Source organism: Molothrus aeneus, chromosome 3 (genome assembly GCF_037042795.1).
Source record: "Molothrus aeneus isolate 106 chromosome 3, BPBGC_Maene_1.0, whole genome shotgun sequence".
In the NCBI taxonomy this organism is placed as follows: Eukaryota; Metazoa; Chordata; class Aves; order Passeriformes; family Icteridae; genus Molothrus; species Molothrus aeneus.
The window spans coordinates 84,844,410-84,864,194 of NC_089648.1; the positions used below are offsets into that span (position 1 = coordinate 84,844,410).

General features: G+C 34.2%; 1 protein-coding gene across 1 annotated transcript in view; it reads right to left on the reverse strand.

The window, feature by feature from the left end:
* The window catches only part of CSMD1 (CUB and Sushi multiple domains 1), a 1,074,877-nt gene that overhangs the window by 91,843 nt on the left and 963,249 nt on the right, over positions 1-19,785 (reverse strand). Inside the window, exons 43-47 of the mRNA XM_066547292.1 lie at positions 17,502-17,679; positions 15,490-15,635; positions 13,942-14,022; positions 13,682-13,795; positions 3,895-4,083 (exon numbers count right to left, since the gene is read on the reverse strand). Coding sequence (XP_066403389.1) covers positions 3,895-4,083; positions 13,682-13,795; positions 13,942-14,022; positions 15,490-15,635; positions 17,502-17,679 — 708 coding nt within the window. The remainder of the gene's footprint in view (positions 1-3,894; positions 4,084-13,681; positions 13,796-13,941; positions 14,023-15,489; positions 15,636-17,501; positions 17,680-19,785) is intronic.

The window sequence follows — 19,785 nt, forward strand, 5'->3', positions numbered from 1 at the left end:
TATTAATTTTTATTTGGCACAAATACACTGAATGAGGGTCTGTCAGCTCCTTGCCCTTTTAAATCTATTATTTATTTAAGCTCTTTTCTAACTAGTGAGTGGTAGCAAATGTATACTTTAGTATTGTACAGCTTGTACAATTTAAACACCACCATATTACATAATGAAAACAGTAGCTAAAAAAAAGCTCTGCCATGTGTAAGACAACAACTGTTTCATTTGGATTACACATATGTACAAGTGTTATGAATTTGCATGCTTCACTAGGACTGAGTTCTGTTAATTAGTATGTTTATTATAGTTCCATTTTAGTGTAGTGTTCTTTTATGGTAAATACAAAATGCTGAAAAACTGGATCCTTGCCCTAAACCAATATCTTCACCAGAATAAAACCATAGAGGCACAGATAATGATTTCAGGAGTATTTATATAACAACATATATAGAAGAGAACAACATATATAGAAGAGAACAACAACAAAAAAATCCAATTATCAATCCAATCTCCAACTGGAAGCTTTCTAAAACATGAAATGGCTTTTCTCTTCCTCCATATGAAAGTAATGTTTTCCCCAGCTGAAGCACTCTCACATGCTCACCATGTCCCTTGCTCCATGTTTTTTCAAGTTTAAGAAAGCTATGTCAACCAACATTATCTTGGTCAGAGTTACTATTACAAATAAAGCGTTTCTTCATTGATTTTTTGCTGAGTTTGAGCAGCTACAGCCTGATTAGGTCTTCTTATGTTACATGAAAATAGAAAAATAAAACTGAATCAAATGACAACTAAAAATAGAATACAATACAATTGAAAATTGTTATCAGCCCCAACCAGTTCAATAAAACAAAAAGTATCATTTCTGACTGGGACATTTCAGGTACAAAAGAGAGGCTATGGAAGTCACAAAAACCTAAACATTAAAATTACTTCCCAGTTCTTAGGAACTGCATTTCAGTCACCCTAATACTACAACTAAGTTAGCAATATTAATAAAATTCTAAATAATAAATGCATCTACAAAATAAGAAGAAATAAGCATTGTTTTAGGCACAGGTTGCTCAGCATGCCCTCATAAAAATGCTTCACAACTTGTTTGTTTGTCATATTGCAGAGCTAGTGTTAGATGATTACAGTGTAGGATAAATGATAAGGAATGCTAAGGTCAATTCCTATTTTTGCTTGAAAAAATTATTTAGAACATGACATTTGACTCAGTTACTCTGTGCTTCACTTTGGATTTTGTAAATCTGTTTAATACCCTTGTTACAGTTTGGAATGTAAATGTTCTTTTAAAATTCTCAAGGGACTAAACAATAGACTTCTACAGATAAAGACCTACTACCTACAAGGTAAGAATCCTTATTAGTGATCATGAAATTATTTTGCAGCACAATATGCCATACCACATTTTTTAATCATTAGGAGATCAGAGGATTGATTCAATGTATTTTAGTTTTGCTTTGTTTTTCCCAGAGTTGAGTTTCAGTTTCTGTATCTTACCTACCAGTCAGCTCTTCAGATGGTGTTCAGGAGGGTCAGCAGCATGACTCAGTTGTTATTGAATCTGACATTTATTTAATTATTATTTCAGAGTTTGTCTATCTAAGGAAACAACACACTCAACTTCTGGTGTGGTGATCTGTCATAGGATGTTCTCTTGAATATTAGGATATTCTCTTGAATATTCAAGATAACATCCAACATTCAAGAGAACATCCAATAAACGTTGGCATTTCCTTCTATTTTCAGTGATAGATTAGTTTCAGTTTATTTCAGAGAAAAAAAATATTCTGTACTAAATGAATGCTATTCAGTGTAAATACCTGAATGCCATAATTTCAAGTTCAAAACATTTTAATAATTATGTTTATGTAACATTTATGGCTTCCCTGGTTTAGAATCCAGAGAGGGTTTTCTAAGGGTGTGACAGGTAAGTGGGAATGGCTAATGGGCTTGTTGCTCCCACTTGACCAGGCTGACTTTACAGACTGGCTGCCCACCCTGATCATCATCCAGCTGCTGAAGCACCATAATGTACAGTGCAGTCAGGTAGGTGTAGCTCTTGCTGTGCTTTGCATTCCAAAGCTGCCTTATGAATCAATCAGAGATGAGTGCCTTAGCAACACTAATTCCCTAAATATTTGTCTTGCAAATCTTTATACAGTTTCTCCATAAAGTTTGATGATGTATCTTTACCTTTTAGAGATAGATCAGTGCGGTTCTACTAACCTAGATTAAATACACTTTTTTGTACCACACAAGGCCCCACAATATGACACACATTTGTTTGCTGCAAAATGCAGCAACATTTGAGTCTGAGTTATAGCCATCACTGGAAGCAGTAGAGCTACATCGGTATTGTCTTCTGTCCCCAAAAACTCATGCTGAGATGTCTAACTAATTAGCAAAGCACATTGCTAATGTGGCCACAGGGACACAAACAAGTATCTCTGCAAGGTGCTGCAACGGACCATATCTGAATATCAACTTGTTGAGAGCTAGCTCAGGAATCTCCACATGGCACTATAGTTGAGAGTTTATAAGTATGCCATTATCTTTTTCACTTAAGGTTGCTGGTAGGTGGTAGAAAAAAATTACTTCTGCAGAGCTGCAGTAGAGATGAATTTGTAAGAATATTATTTCATGCCATGAAATTAAAGTGCTTAAAAATGTAGGAACAACATTAGCTCTTCTCTCAGATGTATTATTGATAATTTGGTTCCATTACATTTAAATTCAGAGGAAAGAAAACAAAAATATACATCAGGAAAATTATGCTGTTTCAACTAAATTTGTCAAAAGAAAACAAAGTGAACAGAACACTAGAAAAGTTTCAGTAACATTCCATATTGTCTTTGATACAAAATGGAATGGAAGAAAAGCCTGTCTTAATAGATTTTTTGCAGACTGTTTTCTGCACTAACCTGACATGGACCAGCATACGTGTTATGAAGAAAAAATATGCTATGATATGGTATTTCTAAAAGCATCAAAAATATTGTGGATTTTTTAAGGATGTTTCTACCAAAAAGTGAAAAAAAATTAGTAATTTCAGACATTAAAATCTAATCCTTCAGAAGAATACTTAAAACAAGATACCTCAAAAGATATGACCTTTTAATATTTTTTCATGCTCTGAAATTCCCATAGTGAATATTCATCATTTCTATCATACTTATCATCTATTCTAGGTTAATGAAGGAAGATATGATAATGGTCTCTAAATGATGAAAAATGAATTTAAGAACAATCAGAGACAAGTTATCCTTGTCAATCAATGAGAACATAATAAGTCATAATAAGTTCAGAATGAAGTAGAAAATAAGAATTAAGTAGGGTCCTTTGAGAAGTGACAACACATTTTTCTGCTCTTTGTCCATAAACAGATGAACACTTCAACAGTGTTATTTTCAAACAGTGAACAACACTGGTCTGCAATGCTATGGAGAAAGCAGATAGGGTATTTGAACTCAAATTTCAGTATTAAGATTCAAATAATTTTATTCATTTGGACAAATGTAATTATAACCCCAAAATACTTCTTCACCAGAAATGAACCATTTTGGATCAGCATGTTAACATCTCCTTTTGGACCACTGCATAAATTTTGCTGGAAACAGAAAACTATGTTGACTTTCCCAAGGAAACTGCAGTTGTTAATGCTCCTCTGTAACAATATCTAAGAAAATTTAAAATATTCTCTGTCATGAATACATCTATAAAAACTTGCATTGGGTAATAAATTTAGATTTAAGGCAAAAGTAATAGGAATTCTGAATTATTGTTTTATTTTCAGATATATCACTGCATTGTGATCCCAAAAATTGCAAATCAAGGCCCACTCCACCCAGTATTTGATCTTGTGTAATAAGATAGAATTTAAATCTTTCTTACCATCAAATACCTCCAGCTCATCAAACTGCTTTTCACTTTGAAACATTTCTACAAAAATGGAGATATTATATCCTGGCTCAACCTTAATAGTCCAAGAACATGTCTGAGAGTTGGGGTAGGTGCCTGGATAACCTGGACTGAGGATCACTCCTGATGATTCTGTACGAATTTCATTTGCTGGACATTGTGCTAAAATGGACACAAAAAGAACACTAAGAACAGCAATGAAACAAAGTGCTTCTTCTCCATTAAATGCATGCTTCAGGGTCAGTTTCCAAATGAAAATATGTTAAAACATTCTAGATGGAAGGGGAAAAAAATTCCCTATAATATGCACAGAAACCTATATTCCCTATAATATGCACACAAAGGACCACTTTTATAAACCTTGATTTAGGAAACATTGTATTCATTTATAAATTACCGTAATGCATCTATCCAGAAAGAAATATGTTAGAGCCTAAAGTGGTTTCAGTCAAGGAATTCACATATGTTGGTGCAATCAGTCACACAGGTGAGGTAAAAGTACCAGTAAAAGTTTTTATTTGGAAACTGTATTCTATTTGAGATCCTAAAAAAAATGAACCACCTTTAGAAATGAAGCCTGTTACATGAACATGACAACATATTGAAACATCTAGACATACGAGATTATTTGAAAGTACACAAGTTTTATGTAAAGTGTTCATTTTCAATATAAAATGCTCCAAGTCACCCAAGTAAGACCTTCTTAGCAACTACCTCCCCTGTTATTTAAAGTCTGAACTTTAAATTTCACCTGGTATTCATAGGTATTCATGATTTCTGCATACTGAAAGGAGTATAATATATTAAAATACTGCAAATTTTTTATCCTAAACACTTGATTAGGAAGTTTTGTCACTATTTAACATTTTGCCTCTCACATAGGACTCATTTTTTCAAATCTGTTTCCTAATACGTTTTGTCCACGGTCTCATAATATATGTTCATGCTAACAATATTTTTGTGTAAGATTCACAACAGAAATGCATTCCTGGAAATCATCTGTCATAGTGCCCAAGTATTTAAAGAAAAGGTTGTAAGAAAAGTGAAAAACAAAACAACAGAGGGAAAAGTGATCAGCAGAAAAAGTATACTGTGGGGGGAAATCCACACATAAATATCAGAAACTAACATTCAAAACTGGACCATTTCCCTCAGAAGACCTTTTGCAAACTTGGAGGTGAAATTCAGGCTCAGTTGTAGCTGAAAAATTTCTTCAGTCAGAGAGAAAAATGTCAGCCAGTGAAAAGGAGGGATGTAATATGCAAGTGAGAATAGGGCATCAAGCAGGGGAACAAGATCTGGGTTGGGCAAAAGACCGTATGCAAATAATTTTTCTTTGGCATATATCCCTTTCTGCTATCATTTGACAGCACTGGCTGCAGCAGACAGTATCCCTAAGGGGAAAAGCCATCCTTCATAGAAGATCCTAAGAGAGGGAAAGCCTGTGGGACAATGGTATATAAAGCAGTAAGAATCCTTTAGACAATAATCCAGGGATTGCCTCTTGAGGTAGAAACACCTTTAGTAAAATGACACCCAGAAATTTCACATGAACTTCTGTCTAAGAATATAGCATTGCATGTGTTTAATGACAGTAGTTTCTTCTCTCACTCTCCTAAAATGAAACACACTGCTACTTTGACTTCCTCTATTCTTCAAACTAATACAAGAATAAATTGGGGAAAATGCTGTCAAAAGGTGCTCTGACTCATAAGTTTGCAAAAAATACAAATAAACCAGCAAGTTCTCAAAGAAAAAAATTGGGCATAAAATAAAGATAAATAACATCAGATAAATAACAATAATTTTCCCCACAGCATTTCCTGTCTGACATGAATAAAAGTGCACTTCACTGATGAAGAGTAGCTGACATGACTCAATTCCACAACCTGCTTTGTCCTGTAGTATCATTCCTTATGCTATTTTAAGAAGGAAAAAGGTGTTTTAAGCTGATCCAGTATCAGCTTACTTGAAATGTTTATTAAAAATGGTAGCGTTCATGAGAAAAGCTTGAGAATTAAAAGCCTGTCTTCAAAAATTACAAAAATTACAAAGTCAAAAATTACAAGTGACCTGAAGAAATAAGTGATGCTGACTTTTCACAGCAAGACACAGTGATTCTTTTCAACACTGGGAATCTGTCACCTCTCTGGATAAATTATGGTTTAGAAACAGCTACAATAAACTAAACATGGCAAACAAGAAGTTGCAACGTATGGGTCACTTGGAATGGGCCATGGGAGTGTAGGAAGTACATCTGGAGTGGTTTTGTAAACATGCCATATCTAAACACTAGCAGCACAAATGTGAAGGATACAAATATCATTTGTTGCTTGCTTTTCCTCAGCATCTTATGGAGTTATGGAGATAACCATATCAAATGGTTATTGGTCAAATCACTCATGAAACCAATTATATAGCAGTCATTCAGTTTTGGGGTTTGCAAACACAATCTGGATGTTACACAGATACAGTCCAGACAAGACTAAAGCCTGGTGATCTCATTACAAGAGAGGTGTAATCGTACAATTCTTCCAGAGAAGTTTACAGCTAGGTTATTCTAAAAGGCTGTTATTGCCACCTTTATAGGGGTGCTCTTTCAGCTAAATTACCACAGATATAATTTTCAGAGAGGTGCCCTCTAAGAACTCACTGAATGAACTCTGTTTACTTACTCCAGTGTATGAAGTTTTTGGAATTTTGGATGGAAGATTATCAACTAAGAATAGGATTCAAAATTACATTTTGAAAAATCTGAGATCAATGTATAGTCATCCCCAGAACACTGTCACTAAGTGCTGAGATATTGTTCACTAACTCAAGAAATACACTGCAAGCATCTTTAAAAAATTGAGTCAGGGAAGGAATGAAATGAAAACCTAGAGCAAAGTCAACAATTCAGAGAAGTGAAAAATGTTAGTTTCTTTTGGGATAAAAGAACTGTCATAGAACAGGAAGAAAGATACACTCATATGGCACAGACACTGACTGTGATCATCTGAGAAACCTGTGGCAGTTCTCCAGAGAAGAAATGGTAAGAATGGTCTGCAAAAAGAAAAAAAGCCAGGAATAGGAAATTGTGGAGGGGAGAGGAAAGGGTAAAAAACACACAAAAATTACTGTTCCTGCCTCTTTATTTCAGCTGCTTTGCTCTTTGACTATCTAGTTTTTCTTGTAAAGACATCAGGGACAAAAAGTGAAGGAAACAGACAAGGAAATAGCTTAGTTACTAGGTATGAAAAAATAATAATAAAAAAAAGTTATTTCAAAAGCATGCAAAAATTATCAATAACAGTGAAAAGTTGCTCTTAGCTGTCTCATTGCTTGCAGCCAAATCTTAAGAAGGAACCTGAAACTAAATTATTCACCACGGGGGAAATGTGCCTTTTGCAGATGTTTCCTCATGCCCTTCTCTCATAATTGAGGAAAAGTATGATGTTGCTTTGTAATTAAGAACATTTATTTGGTGAGTGAATATTAAAAATCAACAGCTTAAAGGTCAGAGCATTTCCTTGAACACATCATCACATGTACACAAGAAACATATCAATGCAGTGATGCCAAACTGATTTTTGCCTTTTTGCATTTATATATTCTTTATATATTTGTAGCTCTGTAGCCTATTATTGTATAACTACATAGATTTGTAGCAAGCATTTCACCTACTCTGTTAGACAGAAAGAACACATTCCTAGAGACTTTAATCCTCTGGGGACCAAGGTTAAATTCTCTGGGGACCCAGGTTAAAATGGCTTCTCAAGACACTTTTTCATAAACAAAGTTTAGTTAGTATGTAAAGCAGGGGGGGTTTCAAAAAAGGGTCAAACCAGCAAGGAATTACCTCATCTCTAACTGGGAATTCTTGTCAGTTATGCTAATTTGTGAAACATAAAATTGTGTCTGCTTTATGTTACTCTGTGAATCTTCAGCACATTTTTGGCATGTATTCCAGTGTGTTGTGCACCATAAAGGATTCTTTATAAAGGTAACTGCATTTTTATTACCTGTGTCTGAGTTTTTGTCTGACTGCTTTTAGGACTGAAAAGACATCAGCAGGACTGCTGTAGGAATTTTTTTTCTTCACATAGTCTATTGTATTCACTTACTGAACTTTAGAATTTTACTAACAAACAATTTTCAAAAAGGAGAAATAATGTTTAAGAGGAAAAAAGAATGCACCTCTCTAATACAAATCAGTGCAAATAGGGATGCTAAGGGTGAAAGGAGATATGAAATATTCCTCTGTGGTACTGAGACAAAACCAGCATATTCCTAGAGCAGAAAATTCAAGTAAGATCAAAACTATTATGTCCTTCTAACCTGTAAACAGCTCAGTTCCTCTTTTGTGCTAGAACAGAAGTGACCAAATATTTTTAAACACTGAGCTATAGCTTCAGGTCTTCCTATTGCCAAGATTTACTTCCTATGGCTAAGAGTCATTCATCAAGAAGTCCCTTCCAATCTAAGCTGTTCATAGCTGATGCACCACAGGGACTAATGAGAGGAATAGCTCTGAAGTAGTTCAGGGGAAGGCAGACTGTGTGTTTCCCCTTTGCAGTCTGGGAAGCTGGCTGTACCACGGGGTTTTGTGGCAAATTGGCACACAGCTCACCTTGGCAGCCTTTATTGGCTCTTTCTGCCCCCTAATGAATTAATCACCAATTCCTCTCCAGTATAGCTTAGCTGCTGATTACAGAACTTAATCTCCAGGCTGGAAGCTACACTTTACAAGATTTAAATTTTACAAGATTCATATGTCTAAAGACATATGAAAATATAAAACCGAGATACTGAGAAAGTAAGACTGTTTCACCTTGTTCCTTAAAACAAAAGGCAGATCCATTTTTCAGTACCACAGCAATACCTATAATTTGAATAAAAGTAAACTCCACAGTGTTATGATCTTGTATTCACCATACACACAACAGGTAAAAAAATCTGCTATTGTGAGCTTTTTTTTTAAAATAATATTAGCTCTGCCCTTTTAGCATAACATTTAAAAATACAATACTCATAAATAAAAAGTTCTCTGGTTGAGGCAGAGCACATACATATTTGGGTTTGATTTAGCTGAAATGGAGTTATTTTTCCCCACAGCACTCCCTCACAGTAGTGTGCTTTATATTGGTAGCTAGAAAGAAGTTGATAATGCAGCAGAATTTTGGCTACTGCTGAGCAGTGCTGGCACAGCATCAGTGCTGTCTCTCCAACATTCTGCACCACCACCTCCCAGCAGTGCCAGCTGGGGGTGGGCAAGGTCTTTGGAGGGGGCTTAGTCAGGACAGCTGACCCAAACTGACCAGAAATATTCCATACAACAGGATATTGGCTCAGCAATAAAGGCTAAAAGGAAAGAGGAAAAAGAGAGTGTACTCATTATTTACAGCAGCTACATATGCTGAAGTCCTGCTTCCCAGGAAGTGTCTGGACATTGCCTGATGATGGAAAGTAGAGAACAAAATATTTGGCTTTTTTCTCTTCTTGTTCATGCGACCTTTCACTTTTGCTTTAGCAAATTGCCTTATCTTGACCTACAAGTTTTTATCCGTCTTATTTCCTTTTCCTGTCTCACTGAGAAGGGGAGAGACAGAGTGGTCAAGGTCAATACAACACAATATTATACTCTTAATATTGTTTCTTTTGTTTGACTAACACATTAATATATTTGATACCTCATGGACTCTCTTTTGTTAAATTACAGGTTGACTCAACTCCCTATACATTTAGAAGTTTAGGAATTGATGTGAAATTTACCACTTGAGAAAATCTGAGCTGCAAAATAAATTAGATGTTTGAGCCCCAAAATATATTTAATAATCAATTATTTATAAGTAAACCCCATGAATATTAAAAGTAGCTACTGTAAAATAGTTTGGAATGATAACAGGAAGAAATACTAAAAAACATGCTTTAGGCATATTGGAGGACATAAGTAATCTATTTTACATTCATTTTTAATAAGATTGTTGCACATGTAAATTCCAAAAAACGTTATTTGTTAAACTTGCATAAATTCATGCACAGAGGCAATGCCTACAGAAAAACAACAGGAAATAACAACTCTCTTTATGTTACAGTCACATGTAATTGTGTGCAGTGGGGTAGTGTCATGAGAATGGTAATTCTGCATGTCAGCATAACACTTTCATCATATTCTAGTTTTGAGAAACACATTCCTTAACATGGCTTTTGCGGAAATTTGATTTAGGTTTTTTGGGGAAGGCCTGACCAAGATTCCTAACTCTAATACTATTTCTGATATCCTAACCTTTGATTTTGCTTTTTATTCATCAATATTATCACCACATTAGGACAATATTATCACACTACCCCTCTAATTTATGTGTTTTGAGCAGCCATATTACCTTACACTGAATACCCATTATCTGTTTAACTAGTATCGCAATTTTTGTGACCAGCACAGGAATATTTCCTTCTGTCACAATGCTCATAATGCTTTAATGTACATCTCTACTCTTCCCTAACAGCAACTAAAATATGAAAGAAACTTGCAGCAAGAGTATAAAGGTATAGGATGAGAGCAGTGGCTCCAAGTGTAGAAACAGAAATGACAACAGTTCAATACTTTTAAGCATAAAACCCATTCACAATGACAGCATGTTCTGTAGGGGTGCAGAGGGCTCTGCATGTTAGAAAATACCTGGCAAGTTAACACAGTACCAAACATCTTGAGAAAGTCTGTCCTCAGACAGGAAGACAAAAAGAGCTGTAAGAAAACTGTGGTGTGCTGTGTTTACAGCTGCTCTGGAGGTCATCTCTTGAGAATGATGTAGAATTGGTCATGGAGATTCATTTTCTTGCCTGTCAGATATGTTATCAGACTCATATATAACATCCTAGAATTTGGCCTTCTATCATATAAATATATTTTTGACTACTACAATATAGTGGCACAGCTCAGGAAAATGGAAAGTGTTCCTGTATCTTTAGAAAATATGAAACTGAACTAACAAATGACAATATGAACAATTTTAAATTACAGGTAAAATGTAGAGAAGGCAGGTAAAATATGAGAAGGCAGTTGAAAAATTAGTTTGAAAAACAATATGCAAATTACATAGCAAGTAGCAAATTTTTTTCAAGTCTATGAGGATAAAATAATTTCTTATAAATGCCATTTCATCCTGCATCACTTGTAAAGAAATAGAATAGGATTGGGCAGGGTATTGGGAAGGATGGGAAGAATGATGAAAGATATTAAGTATCTTCTTGTCTATAGAATCATGCCATAAGTACAGTGAATAGAGGCCAACTTGTTACTGATTTTTTCCTATAAGAACTGGACAACATGGAAACAGCAGGTGCTGAGTTCAGCGCAGACAGAGAAATAAATTCACATTCTAAATAAATTGTATAACTTCTTGCACAAAAATTTGTGGATTTAAGGCATTTACATGGGTTCAAAATAGGACTGAATAATTCTGCTGAAGAAACAGCCCTACAGGATTCAAAATATAAAGAACATTGCTGGCTTAAAAGTGACTTAGCTACAGTTGGGTTGAGGCCTTAATTAACTGCACGTTTGCCATGATTTTCTGTCCTGCACTAGAAAATCATTAGTGGCCAGTGCTAGATATGGAACACTGGGTATATGTTCTGGTGTACAGAATTTCTGGTCTGATGCAGAAATATGTATTTCCTCCATCAAATACTTAGGCTTACAAAATGCAACATGCGTACCTTCAAATATTTATCTATGAGTAAACACTATAAAGACAGTCATTAAAAGCACAACTTTTAAATGATCTAGCAATATTTCGTGTGGTTCATAAATATCAGCTAGGGTTTTATAATAAAATAGGAATCACATTCAACATTTATCTCCATAGTAATATTGAGAGGCTGGGGTAGAAATAAAACCAAGTAATTCTACTTTCCAGAAAAGAAAGATACAACTTGGCTGAAGAAAGGAAATCAGGTGCATCCCAATTTACCTCAAGAAATTCATCCCTTATGTCTGTCCAAAATGACTGCCAGAATCTTACTCTAATGCCTCCAGTTCTATTGTCTACTGTCTCTGAATCACTCAATGGCACTTTCATTCTTCATGATCAGATTATTTCTTTTGATGTCATCCTTGTAACAAAGTTTTGCTGTATTCACAGGATACAGCCAGAGAAAGCACAGCCATTTGCACAGCCTCTGCAGGAATTGTTATGGATGGCTAACCCTTATCAGAAGTTCCTAATATCTCTGTAGATTTTACAATAACTGTTCAGTTTACTTCAGGCTTTCATTTTACATTTACACTCTAATTGACATAGTCAAGAGTTAAGGTACTGCTGTTACTGTTAACTAAAAAATTAAGTCTGGATTTGCAGTACAATCATCTTATTAAAATATTACATTTATAACAGAGAAATACATTGATTAAAAAAATAAATCATCAGAAACATTAATAAGTATTCAGTTATTCTAACAAGAAAGATATAAAAGTACACAATATTCCCATTAATTCTGCATATTTTATGGCAAGGGTTTTGCAATTAATAATGATTCTTTTCCACTCAAAACAAAGATATGGAGTCCAGTTTCTGAAGCCATGGCAGATATCCAACTAATTGTACGCACAAGTCAAAAAAGGGGAGGTAAAAAAGCCACTTTACCTCAAGTATGTGTGTTCATGCAAACAATTAGATGAATAAAACAAATTATGGCATCAATAAACTAATAGTTTGCCCTACAAATTCTTTATTATTTAAAAATAATGAAAGTAGAGAACCAGGGTAACAGGCAGGAAGACACACATACAGCTATTATTACAGTGTCACAATAATTGTTGTGCTTCCAGATTACCACTTGTGCATATGGATGTTCTCACCTCATGATATGGAAAATACTTCATCCACAATTCCATATTAAAGATACAAGTTAAACTTTTATAGTACAGAGAAAGAAATTCTAATAACTGTTTGATTTTCTTAAATTTTAACGATAGCATCTCAGCAGTAACTATTTTTCCCCCAGAATTTTGAGGTAGTTCAGGACAAAATTCTACACACTTCTTTGACCACTTTTCCAACATTTTAAAACATTTTGTCATCCGCTATTTAACAAAATGAAATAAAATAAAGAAAAAAAAGTCAAACAACATATTTTGAAAAACAAAATTGGAAGAGTGGTTGGAAGACTGAATACAAATTTCCAGGATAAACTCGTTTTCCATGAAGATGAGGATGTTATATAAAAATGTGCATCTAAACATCTTTCATATTAGATTTTCATTTGTTTGAAATGCCATATTTTTTAACAGAATATAAATAGTTGAAAGAGATTTAATACTTTTTGAAAAATTAAAATTTGCCACATCTTATTTTAAAACACCTTTTTCATGTGACTCTGTTATACAATGTCACCATATTTGTCAAAGCACAAAGGAAAATTTCTTATTTTATTTTGAAAGCTTAATTTAATTTCATATTTTTAGTATTCTTCAAAAGTAAAAATAAATCTTTGGATTGTTATGAAGCAACATAGACTATTTTAAATTAATTTTAAAAATTATTGTTTCAGTAATCATGAAGTCGAATAGTTAAACTCACTTCTCATTGGTTCTAAATAAAAAAATTTCTACATAAAATTCTTAGGTCCAAATACACAAAAACGTGCATCTCTTAGATATTAAAGAAGTAAATGGAAAATTTTCTTTTAAGCATCAATGAAATGACATTGCCAGAAATTTGATGCTTTATGTAGGATGCATATTAATGATATACACACCATGCAAGTTTGTATTTACCTTCACAGGATGGAGAGGATCCTTCAAACTGCAACTGTGCATTCAGTTTGCAGGTTAATATATCTTGTCCAACAAGAGTAAAACCAGGATGGCACCTGTACTTCACAAAATCTCCTGGAAAAGGTATTAAAACAAAGTTAAACCTCAAAAAATCCTTCAAACAGAAGTATATAAAAATCTCAGGTGGAAGATGAAATAGCTTAGTTTAATTAGAATTCAAGTGAAAACAGAAGAAAGAAAAAGAAATACTATCTTTTTACCTATTTCAAAGTCATCATCTTCTGTAAACAAATCTGCATGTGGAACTGTGGGTGGAGGCTGGCACTTCCTGAGCTGATAAGCTGCAAATTTAAGGGAAAAAAATCATTACTGGTGTGCTAAGGAGTACTTTACAGAAAATTCATTTCATATTCACACTTCCCAAATTACAAGAGCTGCACTGAACCTCATGGTGTCTCAGTTACAACATTTTCCAGTTAAATGTCATTACATGACATGAGTGTGGTGAGACAGTGGAACAGGCTGCCCAAAGAAGTTGTGGATCTCAGGAATCATAGAAGTCTAGGTCTAAACCTGGTCTAGTGGAAGTTGCTCCCATTCCTGGCAAGGGGTTGAAACTAGATGATCTTTAAGGTCCCTTTAAATTAAAAACATTCTATAACTCTTTAAACAAAGTCTCTTGTTTGCTTTTCAAATCTGTTTCAATAAATTGTGAGCAACCTCACAGAAAGGTGACCACTAAAATGACTGTTTCTAAAATGGAATAGAATGCCTCCAACAGCTGAAGAAGCCCTTTCTGGATTAAAAAAAATCAAAACAGAAATAAAGATTGTGATAAGAGTGCATATCCTAAAGAAAATTCTCCCCTTCAAGGAACAAATTGACTGCCAGAACAAAATTCTCTAGACAACTTGATAGTACTATCCACTCTAGTTTTTGCTTCTCAGATTAAGCGCAGTGGATGACCATGTATCATGACCTTGTTTTAGGAGAACCGTACAGACAAGAGAAACATTTCAGATTCTGAGTAACAATTTGATATGGACTTCCCCATGCAAACAGGTATCTCATTAGTCTCTTTCTGCAACATTTATTTGGTCTTTGTGAATGCATTCATTGTATATTTGTGATTTAGAGTCCAGAAGGCTAATAATCTTCCATTTATTATACATATTTTGGGTGATTAGTCCGAATTAGAGCTAGAATTATAGTTCAGCTTTTCACTTCTGAGTTAGATGCCTAATTTTCACCACCTGTAGCCCTGAATGTAACTTTGAACAAAGTATTTTTCTGCACTTCAGTCTTTACGCTATTGTTCAACCCTACCATAGCACCCCAGAAACTCTTCTGGAAAATAATTTTAGTAAAGAAAGTTAAATGTTACTGATTAAATCGGCCAAAGTAATAAAATGAGTAAGAGCTTCATATTAGATGATAATTGTTAACATTAAAGATAGAACATAGTTTATTAAAAGTCCCAAATTAACATTCTTAGTATTTTTAATATGTAATTTAAACAAACTTACAAGTACTGTTATTAAAAAAAAAAAATCCAACCAAACAAAAAAACCACCCAAAACGAAAACCAAACCAAACAGAAAAAACAAAAAACAAAAAAAAAAACCAAAACCAAAAAAACCCAAACAAACAAACAAAAAAAAAAAAAAAAAACAAAAAAAAAAAACAAAACAAAACACCAAACAGCAAATCCATGAGTCCTGGTAAGTCAGGAAACCAAAGCTAAGAAATATTTTAAAAATTCACTAAATGATTGTAGTAGTTAGATGCTAATTATATAGAAAACAGACCATGAAAATTGAGGACAAAGAATCCTCCTGTTGAAAAATCACTGTGAAATTTGAGGAGGACTTGATTGGTAGAACTGTAAGCTGTTTCCAGAGCTGTGTTCCCACTGAAAACTCCTAGCTGAGGCGAATTATGGTCAGGACCATCCCTGGAATGTAAAACATTGAAAATTTAGCTGAAAAACTGATGTTCTTAACATTCAAATTAACAATCTCTTTTTTCGGGAGAGCAGGTTAAATTTTTATAAAAAATTATTTTCCTAATGATTTAAAATGAGTTTCTTTTTTTTTTTTCCCCTAGCACACAGAACACTCTTTCCAACTTCAAACATGATTTTTTTTTTGAGACCAAGCTACTTGCAATAGCTTTTATATTTACATGGGCCAGAAATGTAGTGGTGGCAAGACATTTTCAATGTGTGTTCCTGCCAAAAATTTTAATGTACAGATCAGATGTAGAAAAAAGTGAAAAAATGATGTAATGCGGTCATATTTCTAACATTTTGATCCAGTTGCTACAAGTCTTCAACTTGTGGTTAAAACATAGAGTTGTGGAAATGGCAAGTTACTCTGCCATTTAAATAAATTCCAAAGATTCAAGGGTATATCCTAAGAGAAAAAAAAAAAAAAAAAGAGAAAAAAAAGAGAGAGAAAAAACTATGAAATAATCTTGTGTTTTGCGTTTCTCAACAGTAGGATAAGACATACAAAGGGAAACATACTCCAGTGACATCAGGGTTCATTCACTTCCAGTATCATAATGTACAACATTCAGGCCTGAAAAGTCAGAATGAATAAATAAACAAAACTCCCTACTTAATCACTGAAGAATTTTTTGAGCTCTACAACACTTATTTATGATTGTTTTGTATATTACATGTCATGAAACTAAACTGAATGAAAAACTTTTTCAATATGCTATTTTAGAAGGTTTAAGATTATCTAGAATGTCTCTGAAAGCTGTTAATTTGACCTTTTACTGTCTTCCAATCAGAGGTATATTTATTCACCTCAGTTGTATCATTGAAAAGCCAAGCATCATATATATACAACCCTTCAGGGAAGACAATGTATGATGCATTTTACACTTAGGCTTACAGGCAGTGTAGCTACCAGAGGCAACCAAATGGCAGTTCAGAAACAGATGCACATCTGTATAAACTGTCTGAGAAACCTCACCAATAGTGATAGGAGTGGTGGATTAGCTGAGAGATCAGAGCAGCTGACTCACACAGCAATAAATTACATCCTATATTCTGTGCAAACCTTCCTTTTCCTGAACTATTTGCAGCATATATGAGGAGTCACTTTGCACAGTGTGTGGGGTAAGGACCAGGGCTGGACAGAGATGACATTTCTAACACCTTCAGCATTATCTATGCCTGTTCTTGAGTGCAGTAAATCCTTATGCAAGAATTTAGACAGCTCTAAGGCCTCTTCCTTCAGAGGAGGTCACAAATTGAATCGGTTTGTGTGGAAAAAAATACAAATTCAGAGAAGAGGAACATGTAATATGAAGCTTAAAGACATGGAGGTACAAGGACTAAAATTCTGGATTAGAAAATATAAAAAACTATGTCTATCAGGCATATTGAAATATTAAGAAAATGTAAGAAAATCTTACTTAATGCCTAAATCAGTTAATGTTTAAAGATGTCAGAAATTTTTGCAAAAAACTGACATATATTGCCTGTGTGTTCATGGAACACATAATTCAACATAGTGTAGATTATTACATCACTTTGACCTCACATGGCCTCAATTTAAAGAACACAGAGTCAAACAAGATCTGATTGATAACTAAGCTTGAGCTTCAAGCTATTTTGGAACAGTATTCTTAAAGCATTCAGACAGTGATTTTTTTTTTTTTAGATAACCTTAGAAGTTGTTTTAAGCTGTTCTTCAGCACATATGACAACCTAAAGGGCAATACTAAGAAAATCTATAGCTTGGGACAGTGAGACTTGATTAATCAATCAGAAAAAAACCCCTTCTGTTTCAAAAAAATTGCATACCAAACTGCAATGTAGTCATTCACAGGTTCAGTCTGGAGTAAGGTAAAGTTGATATAAATCCCATGGCCTGGAGGTACAATAATTAACCAAGTACAGTCCTTGGAATTTGGGTATTCATCTGGAAATCCTGGGGAATAAACTGTACCATTCTGAGCAGTTACATTATAGCCACAAGGAGCTGAAAAGAAAACAAATGAAAACAAAAATTAGTAGTAGAAAATAGTTTTTCATGTTACAAGTGGAATATCAAAATGTTACCAAATTCTTAAAGTTCCACAAGACAAGACAACCTAAGTCTTAAAGACAGCCTTTCCCTTGGTTGGTTGCTTCTCAAACAAATGCTGACATTTCTAAAAGTAACTTACGCTGATGTCCCTAAGGTTTCATTTCTTAAAATTCATCAAAATCTACTGGTAGTATTGTTTGCATATAATTCTTGAAACTAAGTCCACACACCATTTAAAAAGGGGCACCTTTTGTTTGTGTTCAAGACTAAAAACCAAATAAATAGGTTCTGCCCATTTCCAACCAACTGAACTGTAACTGAAGAGGAATACAATTCTGGAAAAAATAGGCTGATTGTTTTTTCACTAGTCCAAAACTATTATGCTTTATTTCTGACAGGTTTGAGTAATTTTTAATGGTGATTCACTTGCAGATTGTATGCTAATTATCCTTATGACAAGTAAAATGGACATACAAACATGAATTTGTGCACACTTGCTGAATGAAGTCTGTAGCCAAATCAAAGTTTTGAAAAGGTTGACTTTATTCAAGGGTAGCAAATGTGTGATAATGTGCTCTTTTGAGTCTCAGTTTGGAAGAATTGACTGAATATGGATGAAAGCATGTTTACAAATAGACATATGGCCATTAGTGTAAATTAGTGAGTCTCACCCATTAAAATGAGACCTTAATCTCATTTATGGGCACTCAGCCTTGCTCTAGAACATTGCTCTTTAGCTCTTACCATTAAGCTTATGTTATTATTGTCAGTGTTTCTGTGACTCTCCTTCAGACCTTCTTCATTTCTTTTTCAACTTAAGAAGTGATGGAAAATAAAAGCAGAAAAAAATGACAAAAGGAAAAAGAAAAAACACAGAAAAGGAAAAGGGAAAAAGGAAGGAGGATTGATAAATGCAGAAGGATGTCTCATTTTCTGTATGGTTTAAAGCTGCTGTACTGTTGTGGGTCACCTGGCTAGTTGATGAGTAGCCCTTTTTGACAGAGTTCTTTTAATAATCTCTGGATTTATAGGACAGGCTAAGGAGGCTTTAACTACTTCACTTTCTTCATCCATATCAGTACTAACTTGTATTTAGCACATTTTCTGTCTGGACACAATCCTGTGCAATGTGCTCTAGGATGATTCTGCTTGAGCAGGAAGTTGGACAAGATGACCCACTGTGGTCCCTTCCAACCTGACCCAGTTTGTGATTGTCTGTACAGAATGGCACCTGATCCTGAACGATGAATCTTTAGTGGCCAACAAATGAAACCAGCTAAGGAAAATGAAGGGTTGGTTCTATCTGTCTGATTTCTGGTTGCATGTTGGTTCCAGCAGCCAAGGGCATCAGACACTGTCTATCAGCTCTAGGAGTTCTGATGAAAATGTGACTCAAGCCCACTTTTTACTCTTTCCTAAACCCCTACATTTATGCCATGGTCATTTTGTCCAGTCTCAGAAATCTACTCTGTTCTTTCAACATCCACAGTACTCTATGTTTACAACTAAGACTGCTTTGAAAATTATGCTTACTACAGGGAAATACAGTTCCTGAGACCAATATTAATTTCTAATTAATATACAGGATTTTTCTGATTGAATTTTTATATTTAATATATTTTGAGTTTACTAGATTTTTGACAGGTTTCTTAATGGTGTTATTGATTGCATACGTTTTTTATTTTCCCTTCATTATTCTCTAACACTCAAGAAGGAATGCAGATTGATTGTATCTCAGTAAAGACAGTCTAATTTCTCTTATATGATTGTTAGCCATGGAAGATCAATAAATTTTGTCAGGAAAAAAAGTGTCTCAGGTAACAAAACTCTAGTAGAGTAAGAAATACATCCAGCTGTTACTAGTCTTTCTCCAAAGATCTTTAAAAATCACAGAAAAAATGACATTAAACAGAAATAACTGGTTAGATTTCACACAAGATAAACATAGCTTTAGTGTGAGTCAACAAATCACTCTAAATTAATGATGTTATTATGTTACACTTTGAATGACAGATGAAGAAACAGAGATTTTTTTAAATGAGTAAGTGTATAATCAAA